Source organism: Rana temporaria, chromosome 6 (assembly GCF_905171775.1).
Source record: "Rana temporaria chromosome 6, aRanTem1.1, whole genome shotgun sequence".
In the NCBI taxonomy this organism is placed as follows: Eukaryota; Metazoa; Chordata; class Amphibia; order Anura; family Ranidae; genus Rana; species Rana temporaria.
The window spans coordinates 58,088,202-58,114,706 of NC_053494.1; the positions used below are offsets into that span (position 1 = coordinate 58,088,202).

The 26,505-nt window shown below is 40.3% G+C and overlaps 1 protein-coding gene across 2 annotated transcripts in view; it reads right to left on the reverse strand.

The window, feature by feature from the left end:
- Positions 1-2,242: 2,242 nt before the first annotated feature.
- Positions 2,243-26,505, reverse strand: part of BFAR (bifunctional apoptosis regulator) — a 46,714-nt gene continuing 22,451 nt past the window's right edge. Inside the window, exons 4-9 of one of the 2 annotated variants that reach the window (XM_040356870.1) lie at positions 21,097-21,266; positions 17,456-17,600; positions 10,596-10,766; positions 5,762-5,806; positions 4,770-4,972; positions 2,243-3,388 (exon numbers count right to left, since the gene is read on the reverse strand). In XM_040356870.1, the coding sequence (XP_040212804.1) occupies positions 3,196-3,388; positions 4,770-4,972; positions 5,762-5,806; positions 10,596-10,766; positions 17,456-17,600; positions 21,097-21,266 (927 nt within the window). In that variant the 3' untranslated portion in view covers positions 2,243-3,195. The remainder of the gene's footprint in view (positions 3,389-4,769; positions 4,973-5,761; positions 5,807-10,595; positions 10,767-17,455; positions 17,601-21,096; positions 21,267-26,505) is intronic. The other variant, XM_040356871.1, reaches the window with a different exon arrangement.

The following is a 26,505-nucleotide window of genomic DNA, read 5'->3' on the forward strand; positions in this document are numbered from 1 at the left end:
TGCCTGCTTTTAAGTTCTTAGAATAGTTTCCCCAACTAAAATGTGTGTGTGTGTGTATATACACACACACACAGTATGTATGTATGTATGTATGTATGTATGTATGTATGTATGTATGTATGTATGTATGTATGTATGTATGTATGTATGTGTATATATATGTATATATATATATATATATATATATATATATATATATATATATATATATATATATATATATATATATATGTATATGTATGCACTGTGTATGTGTAAAACTGGTAAGAAAAAATACAAACGTGACGTTAAACACTTAGGAGAAAAAAAAAAATAAAAAAAATTGGGCACCTTGGAAACCCCAAAACCTGTGGTGCTCAGTAGTGCAAAATTTAAACATCCATTGTCTGCTCATTCCAACCTCATGCATCTTATTACTGGGCAGGGTCATCAACTAATAGTAAGGGAAAGGAGGCAGAAAGGGTAGATCAGAGACTTTTGGAAGCTAGTTGGTATTGGAATTGGTTATGGAGGGTCCCAGGTCATCAGAGTAATTGTTTATGCACTCGTAGGTAAATCCTTTCAAAGTAAGTGGCTTTATACATTTTTTGTTACTCAATACACTAACATTCTCTGGTAAACCTGGAAGATATTTCTTTTAAAAAAAGGGAACAGTTTAAATCCAACAAAAAACACCTATATTTACTTTCTTTGCAATCAAGGTGGTAAATATTGCATAACTAAGCCAACCACCGCCCCCCCGCATCGCCCCCCCCCCCCCATATCAAATTCCTGCACAGTATTATTACAGCATACCACCAGATCTTTTTAAAAAAATAAAAAAAATTGTGTGCACCCCTATATATGGCATAACAGCTAGGGCAGAGAAGAGGGAAATCTTTTACTATGGTTCAACTAATACAGTTTTTTTTAACCAGCGAGTACCAATTCGGTACTCACCGATACCTTTGTGGCACAATGTGAGCCCATACAAAATAAAACAGGCTCAAATTGCACTGCAAAGAATTTTAGAGTACTGGCGACCTTCAGGATCTTTGCCTGGTAGATGGCTTCTGGATGCACGGGCTATATTGCTGAAAGGTCATCTTGCATGAAAACAGGGAGGGTAAGAAACTATTGCAAATGACTTTAATATTAAATTGTGGAAAATGACATGGTAAGACATTTACAGAAAAATGTAAATATGCATTCATACCATAACTTTCTTGTAGCAAATTTTAAGAAACCCTAAAAAAAAAATAAAAAAAAAGAAATCTGCATGCCTAGAGGCACCTGGACATACTTGCAGTGGTCTCAGAAACCCTGCTGTCATTGCAGAGTCCCAGGCTGTTCTAATAGGTAAAGCTTGGAACTGGTGTTGAATCTTACCTACCCCTTCCGGCCTCCATCACAAGTCTGTTTGCCAGTGAAGGCATCTCATACTGCCAGACCAAGAGAAATTTGTGGGGAACAGAAGGCAGTGTAGCCGATCAGTGAAAACACCACATTTACCCCGGATAACCACCAACCCTTTCAAAAGACCTGCTAGGTTTATTCATATTCTAGAAAATGTGTGTCACAAACTAAAGTCATCAGTAGAGTTAAAGCCAATCTCCAGGTTTCTAGTCGCCAAAGCTGGACCAAAATATTTCCTTCACCAACATGGGCACGCCATGCACTGTATAAGCTGTATGTAGCCTCAGAATTGTGTTCCACGTGCGAGATGAGACCTTCCTCTCACACCCAAAATACAAGTGCGTCAGCCATTCATAGGCAGCCATGTATTCCATCAATGAATAGAAATAAGTCGGAAGCCGACGACATCACAAACTCAGATTCAGTCAATCACAGGAAGCTTTGTATTCATTGATGGAAAATAAAGCCATTTATGAATGGCTGAGTGCCAGCCTGGTGCCATTTTGTTCCAGGTGTGACACAGGAAAGTTGTCCCACACCCAGAACTCAGTGCTGTATACTCTATGCAGCCGAGACTACATAAATTTTTTACAGCATGGCAAGTGGGCGCAAATGTTAGTGAAGGAAATTGTGCCAGCTTGGCCCAAACAAACTATTTAAAGTGAAAGTAAACCTGGACATCAGCTTTAAGATCTAGTCCACTTGGTATAGCTGTTCTAAAACCGAAACTCAGTGAAGACTCAACTGAAGAAATATTAAATTGGAACACAATTTTTTTAAATGCAGCTTAGCAAATTTTTAAAAGTTTTAAATGTGGTGTCTGCATTCTTTTGTTTTTACTGGCCAGATCTGGTGATCTGGCCAGTAACACATTAAACAAGCTAACTAAAGCTAGTAATATTTAGAATTAAAAAATGTATCCGCTTGCTCTCTATTTTTTTTTATGTATGTCAAAGTAACTTTTCAATTTTCCGATTAAGTGATAAAACTTCCAACAATGGGACAGTTATGCAATTTAAATTTGGCAGCTTAAAATGTAAACAATATATAGGATAAATTATATTAAAAAAAAAAAAAAAAAAAAACAATTTAAAAGCAATGGCCCAGTTAATTGTTTACCTGTGTGATCCAATTGCTACATTAACCAGAAAAATATGATTTTTGATAGTAGGTCAATGAATTATGCAAAATAAAGTGTACTTACATTAAAAATTCTCAAGTTAGCAAGAATCTAACTATAGAAAAAATGGGAAAAACCACACAAATTATGGGAGGATAAAAATATAAAACGTATGTTGCACACAATAGTTAGATGTCAGTTCCTTATTGCAACTGCAAAAATGACAGGCGAGATCCAGCTGGTTACTATAGACAGCACCTCCACTTTTCATGCCCTTCACTCTTATAGAACACCCTGTATTTCATTAAATCACTGCAAATATATCAATGGGTATAGAGCATTCAGACAGGTGTTTTCCACCTTTATTGCTTGGGTTTGATTTCCACGAGTCTTATAGCGAACGATCCTTTAATTCAGTGGTGCTGAATAAAATCACAAACATCAAATTCAGCTGCAAAATCACACATTTTTCAACTACCATTCTCTTAAAAAAAAAAGAAAAAAGGAAAAAAAAAAAAAAAAAAGGGGAGTTAAAGAAAACGTGTAGACCTCGATAGTGCCTCAATCTCTCAAGTCCTTGAAAAGAAATTACATCTCCAATCACACAGTGACTTTATTAAGCGGAGGAATTTTTTCTTTTAGTTCAGTGTTGTGACTCACAACCCTGGCCAGGAGTACCTTCACATTACTTGCGTTTCCAGCCTGCGGATTTTTTTTACTACAAGGTCGATGTTGATGATTGGGTTAAAGTACAGGGCCCAGTAGAACAGACAATTGCAAACAAATTGTGGAATTAAAGGCCAAAATATTGCAACAAAAAGCCCCTGCGTTGACATCTTCCAAAAATGACCCCACATGAGGCGAGGAAAAGACCTAAAAGAGAAACAAGAAGAAATAACTCAGCTAACGTGTTTAACACTCAATTACAACTTGTACATTTATTTTGTGTGGAGAGTGTCAGGCCTTGTACACACGAGGAGACATGTCCGATGAAAACGGTCCGCGGACCGTTTTCATCGGACATGTCTCCTGGGAGATTTTGGTCTGATGTGTGTACACACCATCAGACCAATATCCCCGCGGACAGAGAACGCGGTGACGTAGAAGACACCGACGTTCTCAAACACGGAAGTTCAATGCTTCCACGCATGCGTCGAATCAATTCGACGCATGCGCTGGCTTTCGGTCCGCTGGTTAGACGTACTGTCCGACGGACCGGTTTCCAGCAGACAAGTTTCTTAGCATGCTAAGAAACTTTTGTCCGCTGGATAACGGTCCGATAGGCCGTACACACGACCGAACATGTCCGATGAAACTGGTCCGCGGACCAGTTTCAGCGGACGTGTTCGGTCGTGTGTATGGGGCCTCAGGTGTCAAAATGTGCTTTAAATCTTCAACTCTAATTCGATTCAGTGGGTTCAAATCCTCCCAAAAGTCAAATTTTTCATGTTGCCAAGTTTTGTAAAACATTTTTTTATTAAAGTAGAAGGGTCTATGGTGAAACTGACAGCTTGGAACAAAGGATGGTGACCTCTAGGAGTTGCAAAGACAAATATTTTTGAATCAGCTTTCATTTCTCAACCATTACTACATATTTTTGGGAAAAGGCAAAAAAGAACTTAATTATAAACGCTACATTTATTGCTAAACATGTAATTGTATAGAAGTGCAACTTTTCAAGTTGCATAACCGTTTTGTAGCAACAGGTTTGTAAGGAAATTGTTTTCGTATTGCACGCCTTCGACAGCCAATTTGTAATAATCCTCAGCACAGGTACCACTGCAATTCGTAAGAAGAAACGCAAGTGCAATTAAAATGTATATATTTGAAAGCAACGTTTTTTTCCGGCTAGGTTTTTTGTCATCATAAAATAATGCTATGCTAGCTTTGCTGTTTGAAGGAAGTATGTTAATACCAAGAATGGCTGGGCAAAGTTACAAATTTTCAGACAGTCAAACATTTCACATGCATTTTAACTGTGCTGCCCAGTTTCCTGCACGACATAGGAAATGCTCTGCCCTCTTCAGATGTGGCCAAGTGTCTGTAATTCTTATGACAATCCCAAGCATCTAGCAAATGCAGGTGTGTTCGCAGCCACCAAATTGCATGGTACAGCAATAAGAAAAACCTTGTGAGCTACCTGTCCATGTGTTTGATGAGCATGCAGTGATGGTATGCATAAACTTGATGGCATGAGAAGTCTCAAAGCTTTTAAACATCCAACAAAAGAAACAGATTAGCAATGAATGCATACCTCAGTTGGCTTGTTGACCACAGCCTCCAGAAAGAGAATAATTCCAGCACTGAAAGCAACATGGCATTGACGATTATAAACCGAGAGGTCCAATAATGAACTTCGAGCCAGTCCCAAGCAAACTCAGCAAGAAGTTGATATGGAAGAAATAGGTACTTAACAAGAAATTCCCGCCACTGAGTCCACGTTGGATCTTGGAGATCCTGTAAGAAGCAAAACAATGTTGTCAATATGCAAAAGCAAGAAACTATTACAGAAAAGTAACGTGACTTTCAGCCATATGATCCAAATCATCTTTAGGTCTCTCAAACTTCTGATTTAAGTCAGACACCCGCACATACTGAAGGCAATAAAATAATGACCTGAATGTAAACTGACTGTCAAGTGATTGATGCAAGGTCGGATATTCGCAAGGAATGCCTCAAGCAAACTTTGCATGCATCCATGTAATCAAGATTTTTAGAAGATGAAAATGCAAGGAATGGATTATTGCTATTATGCCATGACGTGCTGGACATTAGGAGAGTCTTTCAACAAGAGGTCAATGTAATATAGCCATATTGGGTCAGTAATGTCGTAAGCAGCCCCACTCCTTTTGAGTGAGCCAGCAGCATGGCAGGGAATCCCCGTAGCAGTTTGGACCAAAAACGACAGTTGACTTCCAGGTTAAGACCCAAATCTAGTTGAGAACAAACGCAAGCTCATCCATAGTTATGAGGTTACTACCATGCTTGATGCAGCCCAGTGTTTTCAGGTGTGGTACAACCTGTGCTCAGTACCCAGAGTGCCACTGGGCAAAGAGATTCCACAACAAAAGCTTTGTTTCTATACAAGCTATTTCCAAGCAGCAACTGATGGTTAGCTACTAAATACAGTTATCAGTCTTATTACGATCAGTAGAAAAAAAAAAAATTTAATTAGTTGATGTTAGTGTCCAAGACATCATTTAATAAAACTAAGACACCACATTATTAGTGCCAATATAAGCTTACCCGCTGTCTGGAGTTGCCACGCAATGCACTTAATGCTAAAGAAACCTGCAAATAGATTACACAACATATATCCTTCACTGGCCCTACTTTTTAGTAACAGTGTATTACATTTCCAATTCCTTATTAAAGCGGAGGTTCACCCTAAAAGAATGATATACCATCCCGTCCAGCATACTGAGTCAGCTACAGTATGCTTTTCTTTTTTTTTTGCGCTGTATTTACCGTTTAATCCCTCAGTTTCTTTTCAGACTCGCGCGGGGAGTAGGCGTATCTATGAAGAGGGGGACATGATTGACGTCCGGCTATGGTACGTCACGCGTTCCGAAAATAGCCGAAATAGGACTCTGCTGTATACGGCGCCTGCACAGTCAGCTCCTAGTCCGTGCGCAGGCGCCGTATAGCGCCATGAAGAGCTGAGACCTAGTCCGGCTATTTTCGGAACGCGTGACGCGCCATAGCCGGACGTCAATCATGTTCCCCACTTCATGGGAACGCCTACTCCCCGCGGGAGTCTGAAACGAAACTGAAGGATTACACGGTAAATACAGCGCAAAAAAAAAAGGCATACTGTAGCTGACGCAAGTATGCTGGATGAGATGCTACATAGATGTTTTTTAGGGTGAACCTCCGCTTTAAGCAAATTCAGCAGATAATTTGCACAAATGTTTTCTGTGTCAATAGTTACTTTGAATGTACATTTTTCATAATCACCCAATTAATGCAAGGAAAAACAAATTACTATGAGTTTAATTGCGGACCTCTGAAGATGCTGTATTTCGGCACTGAGGCCAGGAAGGTATCAAATGAGTTTTGCAAATTGCAAAATTAAGTAGGCAGGCCCATATGGGCCACAACATCTCACCCAAGCACAGTGTACACTGTCCAGACAATGAAGTGAGCTCATCTACAAAAATAGGATTAAAATGAAAGCCAACACACCAATGGATTTTATGTGCAACCATACTGAATTTATCCCCTGGTTATTCAGATTAGCAGCATAGTAGATTCAATCTCATTTAAATAACCACATGCATAAGATATGACACAGTTTTTATTCATATTTTAAATAGAAGCCACTTTCTGCAGTTAAAACAACTGTAGGTCTGCAAAGGTCTCCCCATGAAATTGGGGAACACCACAATAAAAAAATAAATAAAAAGCCAACATTTTCTGTGCCACTCAACTGACCTCTATCGACAACACAATATTGGCAAAGCAGAGATGTTCCGACATCCACCTAATAAGCAACATCTCGAAAAGGTGAACCTAAAATTCCTTGAGACTTAATAAAAGAATCAGATGTTGGCGTTTGTGGAGGCTTTGAACAACTGTGGGCTTCTGGGAATGGATGAGCGATTTAAAAAGTGATACCTCTGTCGCACAGAAATCTTGACAGTTTCCAACTACTGCAGAAATCTAGAACTCATGCTGAAAATGGTCATTTAGAATGTAAAATTGCAAAATACTTGGAAAGCTACAGGTTAGCCATATTTTCTTCTATGGAGCAGCATAAAGATGATGAAAAGTAAATAAATGGATGAGATTACAATTAGTCTTCAAATGAGACCCCTCTTTAAAGTGCAAGTTCACTTTTTAAAAAACAAAATGCAATTTCTTTTGCAAGGGAAAAAAAAAATAAAAAAAAATCATGGCATGCAGACTGCCAGTGTGAGCCGTCTGCCCCATACATTGTACAGCCAGGCAGTAGACACTGACTGGAAGACTCAATGAACTACCAAAGTACTCAACAGCGCCATGGTAGTTCATTGTGAGAACATCAAGCTGACAGCTCCAAAAAGGAGGTCAATGCTTGTACTTAATTCTAATAAAGCTGTGTGGAGCCCTACACGTCTGTGCCATTTTCAAAAAGTGACAGCCAATACAGGGAATGCCACCATATACTGCTGTCACAGGGAGGAGGAAGAAAAGGCAAGCCGTTGCAACAGTGGGAACATGTTACACCCTAAAAACGTATGCAACATGTTGCCAAAAGGTGAACTTATCCTTTAAAAAAGTACATGAAATTGGGTCTAGTGTCTGGGCTTGTGTGTGCAGTGCTATATATATATATATATATATATATATATATATATATATATATATATATATATATATATATATATATATATATATATATATATATATATATATATATATATATATATATATATATATATATATAAATAAACAAACACACACACACTTCAGAAATAGATTTGACCACCCATCATAACCCATTGAGGCATGAAAGATAGGTCTATTCTAACTACTCTGTAAAAGAAAGATGGCTGGCTTCAGTATAGAGGAGAGATCCCTGTCAATGGCTGCATGCCCTTGTGGTGACAACTACAGGCTTACTATGGAATCTGTTGTCCCTCTACACTGAAGCCAGCGATGGGAGCCGATCATGTGACCAGATCGGCGTGCCATCAGCATATGTACAAATAGACATCTTTCATTTACAGGGTAGTTGGAATAGGCCTAGAATAGGAGTGGGAACAGGTTTAAGTATATTTAGGATTTGACTTCTACTTTAAAGCCTAGTACACAGGGGCCAAATGTCATCAGCCAGTCCAGTAGAAACATGCCAACAGTCGGGCCATGTCTACTGCAGCCGGTTAGACAGAAGGCTGCCATTCGGTCTGCCGATCGGCTCCTGATCAGCGCTCTTAGACAATAACAGAGTGCTGACCATAGTGTTCCAGCCGGGAGGGGGGCATCCCCATCAGAGCACAATAGCACATCAGGGAAGATCGCTGTACTAATATAGCATGGTTAGTACAGCGGCTCCTTTTTCTCCAATAGTGTGTATTAGGCTTAAGTCCTGTAAGTTACGAGGTGGAACATCCATGGATCGGACTTGTTTATCCAGCACATTCAAAAGATGCTTGCTTGGATTCAGAACTGGAGAATTTAGAGGCCAAGTCAACACCTAGAACTACTACTTGTGTTCCTCAAACCATCCATGAATTCATCAAAACAAGCAACCTATTGAAAACAGCATTACGTTTTTTAGCAGTTTGAGCTACAGTAGTTTTCTGTAGTTTGGACTACACAGGCCAGCCTTTGCTCCCCACGTGCATCAATTAACTTTGGCTGTCCATGACCCTGTTGTCAGTTTGAATTCTTCTTTCCATGGGGCACTTTTGGTAGGTCCCGACAACTGCAGACCAGGAACATCTCACAAGTGTTTTGAAGATGATCTGACCCAGTTGTCTAGCCCAGTTTCTCAACTCCAGTCCTCGGGGCGCACCAACAGGTCATGTTTTCAGGATTTCCCTCAGATCAAACTGCTGTGGTAATTACTAAGGCAGTGAAACTGATAAAATCACCTGTGCACAATAATGGAAAGCCTGAAAACAAGACCTGTTGGTGCACCCCGAGGACTGGAGTTGAGAAACACTGGTCTAGCCTTTACAATTTGGCCTTGTCAAATTCGCTCAAATCCTTACACGTGCCTATTTTTTCCTTTAACACCTTAACTTCAGGGACAACATGCTCACTTTCTTCCTAATCTATCCTGCTCATTTTCAGGTGCCAGTGTAATGAGATAATCAATTGTATTCACTTTCGCAGTTAGTGGTCATAATGTTATGGCTGATCTGTGTATATACATAGATCAGCAAAGCGCTGCGCAAACTGTTGGCGCTATATAAATCCTGTATAATAATAATAATAATAATAATAAGAAGAAGCCGATTTTATATTGTCACAATATTTTATGTGTTCTAGCAAAAGGGAAGAAAGGAGCTACTACCCCAAATTAATGAGACTCCTCCTGAGCCATCAGATGCAGGATGTGCAGTTGCTCAGCTGCTAATGTGATGAGTAGATGAAAGACAATCCTCAACTCTGTACATGCTCTGAGCATGTATGAAGTTGCAGATTGAATATGTAGATGAAGGAATCAATGCAGCCCTGTATCTGCAGTTGGGCTGACAACTTGCAGTCCCTTGAGCCTGTGCGTATCTGTGTGATGCTCCACCATCTCCTGGGGATAGATGAACCATCAGGAGGAAAGCCCTGTTGGGCTTTTGTGCTGTAGTTTGCTCACATTATTGTAAGTTATCCCTTAGCTATCAGGTGGTATTACATGAGATGGATGTTTAGGCAGAGCTGCAGCTGGGACACTCTACAGGCTAAGTGGGTTTATTGACAAAAGTATAAGCACAGATTAAGCGTGGGGAGGAGATACTAGCCTGAATATATCCAGGTTTTTTAGATTCTGCCATCACTCCAAGGATTAGGTGGAACCTTAAAAGTCTTTAGCAATGGTGTCTGAGAAGCTGCTGCATGAAGAATGCTATATAGCCGCTTCAGGTGGTCCATCCTTGCGATGTTGTCAATGTCTGCCAGGGTTCATTCAGGCTGTTCGTATTTTTTTTTCCCCTGGGTGACTGTTTTTTTCACCGGAAGAGGTACATTTCTACATATATTGATTGATGCTGTAAATGTTGCTCTGTGATGACAACTCTCAGCTTTTGTAAGCGCAGTTTTTTTATTTTATTTTTTTATTGTGGTTAATACATTGTTTTTTTTGCTTGTTCTTTTGTTTTGGACCTACCCATGAAAAAAATGGGGATCATAATCTAAACACTGAAATACTGAATTGGTGACATTTTATATCTTATGCCAGACCCAGTGCTGAACAAAATGAAAAAAGTGGGATACTCTTGTTGAAAAAGGTAACTGACAGGAGTCCAATTGGAGACAAATAAATGGATGTACCCATAAAAACCAAAATTAAATAAAAATACACACTATAGATTGTCAAGGGAACATGCAAGAAAAAAAAAAAAAAAACACACAAAACACACACTTAAAAAAAACTTACTATAAACTTCGTGATGAGGTCATCTTCATTCTCCTCCTTAAGAGGACATGTTGTATGGATGAAAGGTAAAAAAGTATCTGTGTAATCAAACAAATACATGTATAACATGCTGAGTCGCGGGGAGCTCTTGAGTGCATATAACAAAAAAAGTGATTTTCCAGGGTTGACAGCCTAAAAACAACAAAATACAAAAAAGATCAAGTTCCAAATACGAGCATTTTCAATTAATGCATTTTAAAAACTAACTTGGCTCAAAACTTGATAACACATATTAGGCATGATTTACTAGAGGAGTATATGAGTTTTACCTATCAAGGCAAATAAGATAGAATTTTTGTACTGTCAGAACTATTGGGGTTAAAATGAATTAATTCCTGAGGCTGTGTATGTATGTATGTATGTATGTATGTATGTATGTATGTATGTATGTATGTATGTATGTATGTATGTATGTATGTATGTATGTATATATATATATATATATATATATATATATATATATATATATATATATATATATATATATATATATATATGTATATGTATATGTATATGTATGTATATATATATATATATATTGTCCCGATACCACTTTTTTGAGACCGAGTACAAGTACCGATACTTTTTTTAATGTCATGTGACGGTATTTTATAATTTTTTTTTTTTACAGTGATTTTTTTAGTTTTTTTGGGGGAAGGTGGATTGTCAGTGTGTTTTTTTTATTTACATTTTTTTTTTTTTTTTATTTAAAAAAAAAATATTTATTGCAATTTTTTTTTTTGTTTAATCAGCCCTGTTGGGGGGCTTTGGTGAGATATCAGGGGTCTTAACAGACCTCTGACATCTCCCCTTTAAGACAGAGAAAGGGACTAGGGAAACAGATTCCCCAGTCCCTTTCTCAGCAGCATCAGCTGAAATGAATAGAGGGAAGCTCCTCTCCATTCATAAACTGCAGCATAGTAATCACAGGTTACGATGCTCAGTTATGTGAATGGACAGAGTCAGTGATCCATTCGGAAAAAGGTAGGAGCCGGGTTTAGCGGCTCCTACCTCCGCTCTCCCCCCTGACAGATTGAGGGGGGAGAGCGGCACGGACAGACGGAGAAGACTGCACGGAGGACGGAGAGCGGCACGGACAGACGGGGGGGGAGAGCGGCACGGACAGAGGGGGGGGGGGAGAACGGCACGGACGGACGGACGGGGGGGGGGGGGGGGAGAGCGGCACGGACGGACGGGGGGGGGGGGGGGGCTGAGAGCGGCACGGACGGACGGACGGGGGGGGAGTGGCACAGATGGACGGGGGAGAGCGGCACGGATAATCGGGGGGAGAGCGGCACGGATAATCGGGGGGAGAGCGGCACGGATGGACGGAGAAGACGGCAAGGAGGGGGAGAGTTGCACGAATGGAGGGGCGGAGAGCGTCACAGACAGGGGGGGTTTAGAGCTGCACGGACGGGGGAAAACTACCAATTCCCCTGCCTGCCCAAGTATCGGGTGAGGCATCGGAGCATTTCCCCCGAGTACAAGTACTCGGGGAAATGCTCAGTATCGGTACCGATACTAGTATCGGTACATCCCTAATATATATATATATATATATATATATATATATATATATATATATATATATATATATATATATATATATATATATATATATATATATATATATATATATATATATATACATACACACACACACACACACACACACACACACACACATATACATACACACACATATACATACACACACACAAAGAAGCCATCTTGTGTTTAAAAAAAAATAATTCTAAAAAGGTTAACTTTAGTTGTCTTAAAACCTTCTGGTGAGGGTTCCCTAGTTTTAGTGTATTAGGTCAAGTTCTCTTAAGATCGTAATTCTCTGTCAGCCTGTAAAAGATAAGTGTACATAGGCAGTGTTTAGACTAGGTCCATGAGCTCATTTGAAATGGGAGTCTCTAAATTTTGTTTCCAGGATTGAGCAACGAGAGGGCTTATTCACAAAAGAAACATTATGTATTGCAAAAACTATCACATTATCTATAATGGCAAATATATATTTACGTTATATTAGAGGAATTATATACATAATTAAACAATGTCACATGTTTTGGTTTGTGCATTTGTTATATTTTCGTTTTATAATACTCATATGTACTCAGCTATTGTTTTATATTAATTATGAAAATATTAGTATATGAGAGGTGTTTGGTTCAAATACTGTATATGAGTGGGTATGTTTAGGAGTTATATTAATGACAATATTCATGAATAACTTCTGCTTCTAGTCAGAACCATGACTTAATTTTCAAGGAATTTAACGAGAAGGTAATTAGTGTGGCAAGTATTAGATCTTAGGAATAGACGCAATGTCTGGAGGAAATTGACACCAAAGTGTCAGCTTTGGACAAGTAGTCATTTCTGCTAAGCCAGGGTCAAATGGTTATTCAAGTATTAGAATAAAATTCCAATACAATACTGCACCTGGTGGTGAAAATATTAAGAGTTCAAGATGGCCGCCAGACGTGGTTGTCATGATAAAACACTAAACAAACCACCATTTTTACATCATCCATCAGGCAGTAGTGACACACAAAAGTGTGATCCAAGATCCTAAAGAAAAGCTTGAAGGGAGGCGGAAAGAATCTTGGAAGGTGAGAGGGTGTGGAGATCATGATAGCGCAGAGATGCAAGGCAGATGTTGGAAGTCGTTCTTACACCTGATACTTCTTAAAACCAAAGATTCTTAGACCACTGGTAAAACATTAGTTAGTTTATCTTTTGATAATTGAATTGTTTTGGCATATACAGTGCCTTGCGAAAGTATTCGGCCCCCTTGAACTTTGCGACCTTTTGCCAAATTTCAGGCTTCAAACATAAAAATATAAAACTGTAATTTTTTTTGAAGAACCAACAACAAGTGGGACACAATCATGAAGTGGAACAAAATTTATTGGATATTTCAAACTTTAACAAATAAAAACTGAAAAATTGGGCGTGCAAAATTATTCAGCCCCTTTACTTTCAGTGCAGCAAACTCTCTCCAGACGTTCAGTGAGGATCTCTGAATGATCCAATGTTGACCTAAATGACTAATGATGATAAATAGAAACCTGCACTGTGATAGTCTCAGAGGTCTGTTTAAAGCGCAGAGAGCATCATGAAGAACAAGGAACACACCAGGCAGGTCCGAGATACTGGTGGAGAAGTTTAAAGCCGGATTTGGATACAAAAAGATTTCCCAAGCTTTAAACATCCCAAGGAGCACTGTGCAAGCCATAATATTGAAATGGAAGGAGTATCAGACCACTGCAAATCTATGAAGACCTGGCCGTCCCTCTAAACTTTCAGCTCATACAAGGAGAAGACTGATCAGAGATGCAGCCAAGAGGCCCATGATCACTCTGGATGAACTGCAGAGATCTACAGCTGAGGTGGGAGACTCTGTCCATAGGACAACAATCAGTCGTATACTGCGCAAATATGGCCTTTATGGAAGAGTGGCAAGAAGAAAGACATTTCTTAAAGATATCCATAAAAAGTGTCGTTTAAAGTTTGCCACAAGCCACCTCGGAGACACACCAAACATGTGGAAGAAGGTGCTCTGGTCAGATTAAACCAAAATCAAACTTTTTGGCAACAATGCAAAACGTTATGTTTGGCGTAAAAGCAACACAGCTCACCCTGAACACACCATCCCCACTGTGAAACATGGTGGTAGCAGCATCATGGTTTGGGCCTGCTTTTCTTCAGCAGGGACAGGGAAGATGGATGGAGCCAAATACAGGACCATTCTGGAAGAAAACCTGATGGAGTCTGCAAAAGACCTGAGACTGGGATGGAGATTTATCTTCCAACAAGACAATGATGCAAAACATAAAGCAAAATCTACAATGGAATGGTTCACAAATAAACATATCCAGGTGTTAGAATGGCCAAGTCAAAGTCCAGACCTGAATCCAATCGAGAATCTGTGGAAAGAACTGAAAACTGCTGTTCACAAATGCTCTCCATCCAACCTCACTGAGCTCGAGCTGTTTTGCAAGGAGACATGGGCAAAAATTTCAGTCTCTCGATGTGCAAAACCGATAGAGACATACCCCAAGCGACTTACAGCTGTAATGGCAGCAAAAGGTGGGGCTACAAAGTATTAACTTAAGGGGGCTGAATAATTTTGCACGCCCAATTTTTCAGTTTTTTATTTGTTAAAAAAAAGTTTGAAATATCCAATACATTTCGTTGCACTTCATGATTGTGTCCCACTTGTTATTGATTCTTCAAAAAAAAAAAAAAAAATACAGTTTTATATCTTTATGTTTGAAGCCTGAAATGTGGCAAAAGGTCGCAAAATTCAAGGGGGCCGAATACTTTCGCAAGGCACTGTACAAAACAAAACCATTTAATATTGTGGCCTAGCAATTTGGAGTTGTCTTATTTCTACCTGCAACATGATATAATTATATTTCAAATATTAAGAGACATACACATTTTTGTCTGTCTCTACAAAGCCAAGACCAAAGTCTGTACAATGGCTTTGTTGTTATGTGTTTAAAAATAGATTCATTCTAAATTTAAGTACAAGTCTTGAATAAATTATCAAGCTACGTGCACAGTATAACATTGTCCAAGCATTTTTAAAGTGTAAGCTTTAAGGTCCGTTTTGAGAAGGAATCACAAGTGTTAACATCAACACCAGCTTGTTTACATAAGTCCGTAGAGCTACGGAAAGCTAATTATTTTGAAAAATTTTGACTGCAAAATGAGCCGGATTCAAGCCAAAACCAGTGTGCAGTACCGCTTTTGGCCTGAAGTGGGGGGGGGGGGGGGCCCCGGATCCGCGCAGAGCTGATTGGAGCCATTTGGAAATAGTCCGTTCCCGAGCCTTTCCGAGTTCAGCCGAGCTGTCCTCTGGCCTTTTTGGGTGTTTCAGAGGCTCTCCGCCCCCCCCCCCCCCCTTTTGGCCACATGCGGTATTGCATGCCATTGAGGTCAATGCGGAACAAATCTTTTTCATTTCCATTGAATTCTATGGGGAAACTCTTTGATATGCGAGTACTTCAGTTTACGAGCATTCTCCTGGAACGGATTATGCTCGTAATCCGAGGTTCCACTGTACTAAGTTACCAAGTCTAAATTTACCAAGTTATCATTCACGTATTGAAATATGGTATTTTGAAATAAGAGCTTGTGTAGAAATGTGATCATCTGTATCATATCTTTGATATTTAAAAGTATATCAATATATTTGTATTATCACCAAATATACCCGATATTATTTTACACTGAATTTTAGTTAATATAGATTTTAAGCACATCATTGTCATTCGTCTTCAAAACAGCACGGATAAAAAAAAAAAAAAAAAAAAACTTGAATTGTTTGTTTTGTGGGAAAATGTAAAATCTCCCAAAACATACATTTTGCATAATTCCATAAAAATATTGTTTTAATAACCCAGTATAAACATTCTGACAGCACTTACCATAAAATCCATGTCTTCAAGTTCACGGGATTCAAAGAAAAATGGGTTATACTGCTACCAATAAAAATTGGTCACTGGCCAAAAAAAACCAACTATATTCCCCTAAGGTTTGACAGACTAATAACATGCCCTTTGCAGGTTTCTAATGCAGGGACAGCTAGAGAAAACAAGGATTTGGAAAGAATTTATAAACATTTGTCAGTAGGGTGCTTAAAAGAGAAGCTAAACAACTTTAACACTGAAGCGCCACTGAAACAGCGCTCAAGTGCTGGATGTTTTTGCAGTGCTTTAGCAGAGATTTTCAGGTGCCAACGGCAGTTTTTTTTTTTAAGGTCATGTGACAAAAAAAACAAACAAACAAACAAACAAACAAACAAACAAACAAACAAACAAACAAACAAACAAACAAACAAACAAACAAACAAACACACGTTTTGCGGCACTTTTAAGGCTTTGGAAGCGCTGCCCATTCAGGTAAATTTTAGGAGCGCTCCAAACCCACCCCAAAGTTGCTGCTTGCAAGACTTTACTGTCCCACAAGCACACATTGTGAATGGGAAGCAGTTTTCAGGCGCCATTCTTAGCCCTAAAAATGCATGAACACTGCCTTAGTGTGAATGAAAGGGGTCTAATGGAAATTTTTATATTTTTGTTGCAGATTCATACTTACCTAGGTGGATACAGCATCAGTCCAATGCTGCATCTGTCCCGACACCTCTGCACTGACAACCGAGAGATCAAGCACCACAGATCCCTTGGTTTTTCAGAGCTCCATGAGCAGAGAGCTGTAGACTGTCAGTCACGGCTCGCTGCTCTTCTCCCTCCTCACTTACTGGCATGTCTAAGCTGCTAAAAAAAATAAAATAAAAAAAACACCCCACACACACCCCTTGTGTAGCTGTGCAATTTAACGGTCTCAGAATTTTGTGTCCCTTAACCCCTTGTTGACCGGCCCATGCATCTTAATTTGATGTTAAATATAAGTGTTATGGTAGCAGCTAGCTGCATAACCCCCAGTATTTTTATTTTTTAATTACTATGGCTTGATGTTCTGCAAGATAAAAGTGGTCCTGCGAGCGGATTCATCATGGGACCACTTTTAGAAAAAATAAAAAAATTAATAAAAATGTAATTTATTTTCTCTCTTATACTGGATTGGACATATAGCTGAAAGTAAATAAGGTACATGCTAGGCATGCAATTTGTGTGTGGGAAATTCCAGAAACACAAGCTCTACCGACATTTAACAATCTGCAGTGGGGACACAAAACACAAAAAAAACCACCTCTCAATGTATAAAATATTGCATTAGGGTAGATTACGATTGAAAAAAAAAATGATTTAAAAGCAATGAAAAAAAAAAAAAAAAAATTGTACCTTATATTCCCACAAATTCTGAGGTGGTTTGACTCCCAGGGTTTTGACTCTGTCCAGCTCCATGATAATGGCTTTTCTATGACTGTTACTCTCTATGCTGTATGGCTCTTTTGCGAACTCATCTTCTGCAATTGTGAGCAGGAGCCTGTAAAATCATCATAGGAGATGAAAGTAACACAAAATCATCAGCGTTTTAGATAATGCTTTAAGCATTAGAAACTTTTAGTAAAGCTTACAAAAGTTATAAAATTACAAGCCTAAAAAAAAGGTTTAAAATTTGAATGGTTACCCCAATACAACTAGCATACCATGGAGGTCACCCCACAACTACTAACAGTTAACAACAACTAAATGTTAAAGAAAGCAGAACATGGATTTCTCGAATATGCAGATGGCATGTGTGCCTAACCAACTTGTGGCACTGCACACCATTTGCGATGGTGCAATACCATTAATTTTGAATGGCATCACACGCACATTGCCAATAAAGGTGCGCTGGACAGCAACTCAATGCACCAACAAGCATTGTAGTGTGTCAAAGCTGCAGTTCCAGTTTCTGGGGAGCTGAGGCAAGTGCTAGCCAATTATGAATGGGCTGCCTAATGAAAAGCACATGACTGAAAAAATATGTATGCACACCTAGCCTAGGATGCCCTAATACAAGAAAATAAACTAAAAACTATAAGAAGCTAACAAATTTAATAATGATCGTACTGCCTTAAATCAGAGAAAAAAAAAAAAAAAAAAAAAAAAAAAGAAGAAGAAGGTTGGGGACATTTGAATGGAAAGCAGAAGCAAAAACACATTGGCCATAAGTAAGAAACCAATAATACACCATCACTGATTGTATAGTCAAGGTACATTTAAACAAAACAAAAGGTCAGGGTATAAAAAAAAAAAAAAAATAAAGTCATAAAATGTACTTCTCCAAGAGCCCATTCACACTGTGCCGCCCATAGCATTGGCGGTAAAACGCCAATATTTTTACCGCTGACTCGATGGGCCGATTTGTGGCGCATTTCGGCCGCTAGCGGGGCGCATTTACCCCCCACTAACCGAGAAAGTGTTAAAACCGCCCCGCAATGCGCTGCTGAAGCAGCGCATTTCGGGTAGTATAGTCGCACTGTCCCATTGATTTCAATGGGCAGCAGCGGTGGAGGAGCGGTAAAACACACGGCTCCTTCTCCGCTCCAAAGATGCGGCTAGCAGGACTTTTTTTTTACCGTCCTGCTAGCACACCACTCCAGTGTGAAAGCCCCTCAGGCTTTCACACTGAGTGAATAGGGACAGATTTTTAAGGGCGTGTTGCAGGCGCCATTTTTAACGTTATAGCGCCTGCAATACGCTCCAGTGTGAAAGGGGTCTTACAGATTGTTGTGCAGACCAACACCATTCAGAAAAGATAGACTAAACAGATGATACAACACTACAAGTTATATACCCCGATCAGCCATACCTTTATAACCACTCATCCAATATTGAGTATTATACCACCAAAGCAAACCTGACTAATAGAGGCATGGACACCACTAGACCTCTGAAGATATGCTCTGGTATCTGGCACCAAGATGTCAGTTGCAGATCTTTTTTTTTTTTTTCCACAAGAAACAATGAGTTGCAGATCTGTCTTGTGGTGAAGCCTTCATGAAACAGATCTTTTTCCCCCGCCCATCCCAGAGATGCTTGATTGCATTGAGATATCTGGAGGCCAAGTCAACACCTCAAACTATTCCTAAAACCATTTTTGCAGTGAGGCAGGGCACATCACCCTGCTGAAAGAGGCCACTGCCATGAGGGAATACCATTTCTATAAAGGGTGTGTACTTAAGTCACCAACAATGTTTGGGTAGGCGGTACATATAAAACATTGCCAAGAGCCACTGTCAGTTGCCTTGCTTCCATACTGCATCCGTGCCATCTCTTGCCCTGATAAGCTATACACACTCAGCCATCCAAAGCGTGATTCAGAAGATCAGGCCACCTTTTTGCAGTGCTTCATGGTCCGGTTCTGATGCTCACACGCTCATTGTAGGAGATTTTGGTTGTCGATACGGGTAAATATGGGCACCCTGACTGGTCTGCGACTACACAGGACTGTGATGCACTGTTCATTCTAACACCTATTAGAACCAACATTAACTTTTTGAGCTAAAGTAGCTCTTCTATTGAAATCAAACTACATAGGCCAGCCTTCACTCCCCACATTCGTCAGTGAGCCTTTGCTGCCCATGACCCTGTCGCTGGTTTGTCATTTTTTTTCTTCCTTGTGTATATAAGAAATAGAACATAGCAAAACTGAAAGACGCTATTGGCCGACTCACCACCCTAAAGAGATAGCCGGCCTCTTTCAAACCTATCTAGACTTTGTTCCAACTTCCCATTTAAGTGGCAGCCTCCAACCATTAAATACTTAAGTTTAGAAAGAGTAGCATGGATATGGACATCTGTCAGATCTAAAACTACACACCCCTGCTCACACTTATTCGCAACCGTCGTAAATCTTACAATAAACCTATTATCTCTTGGTTCAGTCATATAAATATCATTAAAATGGACATACTGCCCAAATTGCTATATACTTTTCAAACGGTCCTAATCGCTGCTCCCTCTGGATTCTTTACTTGCGTTACACACTTATACGCAATTATATCTGGCAACACAAAAAACAGCCAATAGTGAACTGCGCAAACAACGCCACTCACGAGACAACTCTGTAAAACAGGCATCAGTGTATATTCCGGGTCTGCCGCTGGACGGCAAAAGTTGCGTCACTGGTTCGAGAAACCAGAAATATGTAATTTTGAATAGAAGCATTTACAGTTTTTCTAACCATTGGCGCAACTTCTGCCGTCCAGCGGCAGACCTGGAACATACACGGATGCCTGTTTTACAGAGTAGTTTTGTGAGTTACATTGTTTGATTGCGCAGTACACTTAGTACCTGCGGTACTTCACTATTAGCTTTTTTCCCCCCGTTTCCCCCATTATGATTGATCTACCTCGGTCTATCCACATGAATACCCATATGAAAGTTTCTAATACATCAGATCTTTTAGATCACAGCTTTATTGACCCCCAGACTGCAATGCGGAGGGTCCATTAACTCTGGTGAGTGGGGTCACAAGAGGGGAGCGTGGCACTTTATCATGAACCACAAAAGCCCCTTATTATGGAGCATTTAATTATACAAGTATATTTTGATAATATTGTCACGGACAATATTTTTTGAGCACATCAAGTTGTTCAATATTCCGATAGCGCTGTTAATTCATGCAATTCAGTTTTCCTTCCTTGGATCACTCGATCCTGACCACGGCAGACCAGAAACATCACGAAAGAGAAGCTCTGACCCAGTCGCCTAGCAATTACAATTTGGCCCTTCTCAAAGTCGCATATATCCTTACGCTTAGCCATTAACTTCAGGAACATGTTTACTTGCTGCCAAATATATCCTACCAACTTTCAGATGCCATTGCAATGCGATAATCAAATGTTATCAACTTTACTGGTCAGTGACCATAAAGTTATGGACGAGCTGTGTATACAACAAGGTAGTAGTTAAAAGGTGATTGAAAATTACTAATGAAGAAAAAAAAAGGTTAAAAAAAATAAATAAAAAAATAAATAAATGTGTGCTCTTACCTTCCATTCACCCTTCCTGACAAAAAGCGTTCTTTATAATGTGAAGCCCACGGACCCAACTGCTCAAGCCAAAGCACTACTTCCTCAGGCGTCCATTTAGAAACTGGCTTGTGAACCAAGAGGTCGTGTTCAGACTCTCGACTGCTCCAGTGATACACTAGCAACACAACCTGAGAAGTAAATTGTAACAATATATGATAAATATGTGCATCCTTACAGAATTAGTGTGTTTAAAACTTGCTAGAATTGAGGTTCATATAAAAAAACAAGGGTTGTTTCCCCCCCGCCCCTCCTTCAAAAAGAAAAGGGAGGGAATAGTGGGCCTAAAATGGGTGCCCGATTTGGTCTTCTCCTGATAATCCCAAATGAAAGGGAAGCAGGGGAGTTATGACTATTGTGAATGTCACTAAACAAAAACTGTAAACCTTCAACCGCAAGCTTCTGTGGGGTCCAAAGGGTTAAACCAGGTGGTGAGAAAGCAACAACGCTGCCTACTTTAACCCCGTGTTTACTTACAAGGCTGCAGGGCAGTTGCTACACAGGTGTGGTGCGCTTTCAGAAAGTGCACCAAACTCGCAAGATACAAAGGAAGTCTATGGCTAAGCCCAGTAAACCCACAGGAAAGCTGCACCCACGGTGTGGGTAAATCGCAGCACATGAAAGCAGCCCTATACCATTATGCCCAGTGTATTTCTTCACACTGACCTGAAAACCTCTTCTACTGGCACCACTAGCTGGGATAAGAGGTGGAGGTGTAGTTGGTATCACTCTACATAGGAGAGAAGCCAGCGCTACAGAGGAGGCATCAGCTTATTTTGCACCTGCTCCCTACAACAGCTCCAATCTTTACAAGTAGTCCCTCTGCAATGCACTCCGTTTGATGCTCTGGGATGGCAGCTCAGCACGCTTAGACCGCAATCTACTGGTAGATCACGATCTACAGATGGCAGACTCCTGCTCTAGAAGCTGGAAATCACTGTAGTAGACACCACTACACCAGTGATCCTTAAGGTCCCATGCCAAGTGGCTGCCCTGCTGCATACTGAACACAGGAGATCGTCCATCATTCAGAGAATGTTGTGCATTTTCTCAACGAATGTAAAGTATTCTCTGACCGGACGAGGTGGAGCACATGACATTAATGCCTCTCCTCTTTGACCAGAGTATGCTTTGCATTCACTAAAATAATGCAAATCATTCTCTGAATAGCGTCTGTGCCAAGTGGCCAACTTCCTGTGCCAACGATGCAGAGGGGCAGCGTTAGGATAATTCCTTCCCCTGTGATTAGTCAAACTGAAGACAATTTATTCAAAATGCACCGGTACGTTCTGGGTGATGCTTTAGAGTCAAAGGCAAAATCAAGAATTACACCGAGCGGCGAGAGGAGTACAGCCCCCTCCTAATACTTATAAAATGCTTCTATAGACTGAGGAAAACACTGGCAGCTCCTGGTACGCAACTTTATTTTGCTCATCAGCGTTTCCTGTACAGGGTGTTACAATATAGCAAAGCTTGCTAGACAAAGACAAAAGAAGGTAATGCAACATGTGCTCAGAAGCCATTTTAAAAATCTCAGGTTGGTTTTAATAGTCACACAGACACTCAAAAACTTTTCTAACAGGCAGCTGTCTGGCACAGGGCACAGAAGCTAGTGGAGATCACTGGAGTAGAGTTGTCTACTACAAAGATTTCCAGATACAGTCCAAGCTGGACCAATGTAACTACGTAAAGATATCCGTAGCTGGAATTCTTTAACCAGTTCCCATCCTATAGCCGAATGACGACTACAGCACGGGGCCCATGGACGTGATCGCGCTGCCCGCATACCACCTGCGGCACGCAGGCTCTGATCACTGCGTCCTTAAGACACAGCTGATCACAGAGGGAGGTAAAAGGGCCAATCACAGTGGCCTTTTACCACATGATCAGCTGTGTCCTTTGACAGCTGATAATGAAAAAACACAAGCTGGTTAAGGCTGGGTTCACACTACTACACTACTTTCATCCTACTTTGCTCTGCTACATTGGTCCTACATTGGTCCTACATCCATCCTACTTTCATGAACAGGATACTACATTGGTACGATTTCAATGATATTCAATGGGCCTCAAGTAGGATCAATGTAGGACCAAAAGTAGTACAGGGAGCATTTTCAAAGTCGGACCGACTTGTGTAGGACGCTACAAGACGCTCTCATAGGGAAACATTGAACACAGAGCAAAGTAGGATGAAAGTAGTGTGAACCCAGCCTAAAGGAACATCTACACTGATAATCAGGGCACGGATTATCAGTGCAGTCCCAACAGCGATGCCAATAAGTGCCCACCAGTGCTGCCCCACCAGCACCGCCTCATCAGTGAAGGAGAAAAATTACTGTTTGCAAAAAAAAAAAAAAAAGTTTGTCATAAAACACTTTTTTTTTTATTACATTGTTTTTTGTCAAGAGCTTTTCTGTGAACAAAATGATAAAAAATTCATGAGTACATTGTAGCACGATGGTGCAATAGTCACTTAAAGTGCGACATCACTGAAAGCTAAAAATTGGCCTGGGAAGGTGGTAAAAGTGCCACTGTAGGCAAGTGGTTAAGGCTGGATTCACACTGTAGTGCGGAGCGTCTCACAGCAGGGGTAAGGTGCATCCCTGTTCACCATTTCAAGTCAGATTTTGGACCTGAAATAGGCCAGAAGACACACAGGACTCCTATGCAATCGATTCCGCAGACATCCTGGAGATGTGTGAATCGGCCCCATGTAGAGCAGGTTAATGTAACATATGAATTGGATGTGGAAAAAACTGCATCCAAAATTTGCAAGTGTGTGACCCTAGCCTTAAGAAAAGCAGCAATTGCTGACTTCTAAAAACAATGGAATGGTTTTTGTCGGGTCCTGTGAAATAAAAGGTCTTTAATACCTTAGGCCACTGAACTGGAATAAATATGCAGAGGACTGCACTGACTGACTTGGTTCTCCACGATTTGCTTATACAATTTTCATTATTTAGGGACCTGTTTAACCACTTAACCCCCGGACCATATTGCGGGTCAAAGACCAGAGTACTTTTTGCGATTCGGCTCTGCGTCGCTTTAACTGACAATTGCGCAGTCGTGCGACGTGGCTCCCAAACAAAATTGGCGTCCTTTTTTTCCCACAAATAGAGCTTTCTTTTGGTGGTATTTGATCACCTCTGCGGTTTAGTTTTTGCGCTATAAACAAAAATAGAGCGCCAATTTTGAAAAAAAAAAAAAATGAATATTTTTTGCTATAATAAATATCCCCCGAAAATTATATATATATATATATATATATATATATATATATAGATAGATAGATATATATATATATAGATAGATATAGATATAGATATAAAAAAATTCCACAGTTTAGGCTGATACGTATTCTTCTACATATTTTTTGTTTTTTATTAATATTTTTTTTACTAGCGATTTTTTTCGGTACTGCGACATTATGGCAGACACTTCGGACACTTTTGACATATTTTTGGGACCATTGGCATTTTTATAGCGATCAGTGCTATAAAAATGCATTGATTACTATAAAAATGCCACTGGCAGTAAAGGGGTTAACACCAGGGGGCGGGGAAGGGGTTAAGTATGTCCCTGGGTGTGTTCTTACTGGGGGGGGGGGGTGGCCTCACTAGGGGACACACACAGCTCCCGGTCCCCGCTCTGTAACAAGCGATCGCGTGTGCCCGGGGCGAACGCCCCTAGTTGCCTGCGAGAGAGCAGACGTAGAGCTATGGGCTCTCGCGCAGGAGAGCCAACCTGCCGCTGTAGAATGACGGCAGCAGGTCGGCAAGTAGTTAAATGCCAATAGCAGTGGTCTACAAGATAGAGATGATTGATATCTCACACAAATCCCTGTTCTGAGAGGAGAGACAGATTGTCTGTTCCTACTAGCTAGGGAAAAAAATTTAAATAAGTCGCTTTAGTTTAAAACGCAAAAAATTAAAACCCTGCAGAGGTGATCAAATACCATCAAAAGAAAGCTGCATTTGTGGTGAAAATTTTGTTTGGGTACAGCGTTACATGACCACACAATTGTCAGTTAAAGCAATGCAGTGCCGTATCACAAACAAAGGGCAGGGGCATTATATATTATATATATACACACACACACACACACACACACACACACACACACACACACATACAGGGAGTGCAGAATTATTAGGCAAGTTGTATTTTTGAGGATTAATTTTATTATTGAACAACAACCATGTTCTCAATGAACCCAAAAAACTCATTAATATCAAAGCCGAATATTTTTGGAAGTACTTTTTAGTTTGTTTTTAGTTTTAGCTATTTTAGGGGGATATCTGTGTGTGCAGGTGACTATTACTGTGCATAATTATTAGGCAACTTAACAAAAAACAAATATATACCCATTTCAATTATTTATTTTTACCAGTGAAACCAATATAACATCTCAACATTCACAAATATACATTTCTGACATTCAAAAACAAAACAAAAACAAATCAGTGACCAATATAGCCACCTTTCTTTGCAAGGACACTCAAAAGCCTGCCATCCATGGATTCTGTCAGTGTTTTGATCTGTTCACCATCAACATTGCGTGCAGCAGCAACCACAGCCTCCCAGACACTGTTCAGAGGGGTGTACTGTTTTCCATCCTTGTAAATCTCACATTTGATGATGGACCACAGGTTCTCAATGGGGTTCAGATCAGGTGAACAAGGAGGCCATGTCATTAGTTTTTCTTCTTTTATACCCTTTCTTGCCAGCCACGCTGTGGAGTACTTGGACGCGTGTGATGGAGCATTGTCCTACAAGAAAATCATGTTTTTCTTGAAGGATGCAGACTTCTTCCTGTACCACTGCTTGAAGAAGGTGTCTTCCAGAAACTGGCAGTAGGACTGGGAGTTGCGCTTGACTCCATCCTCAACCCGAAAAGGCCCCACAAGCTCATCTTTGATGATACCAGCACAAACCAGTACTCCACCTCCACCTTGCTGGCGTCCGAGTCGGACTGGAGCTCTCTGCCCTTTACCAATCCAGCCACGGGCCCATCCATCTGGCCCATCAAGACTCACTCTCATTTCATCAGTCCATAAAACCTTAGAAAAATCATTCTTGAGATATTTCTTGGCACAGTCTTGACGTTTCAGCTTGTGTGTCTTGTTCAGTGGTGGTCGTCTTTCAGCCTTTCTTACCTTGGCCATGTCTCTGAGTATTGCACACCTTGTGCTTTTGGGCACTCCAGTGATGTTGCAGCTCTGAAATATGGCCAAACTGGTGGCAAGTGGCATCTTGGCAGCTGCACGCTTGACTTTTCTCAGTTCATGGGCAGTTATTTTGCGCCTTGGTTTTTCCACACGCTTCTTGCGACCCTGTTGACTATTTTGAATGAAACGCTTGATTGTTCGA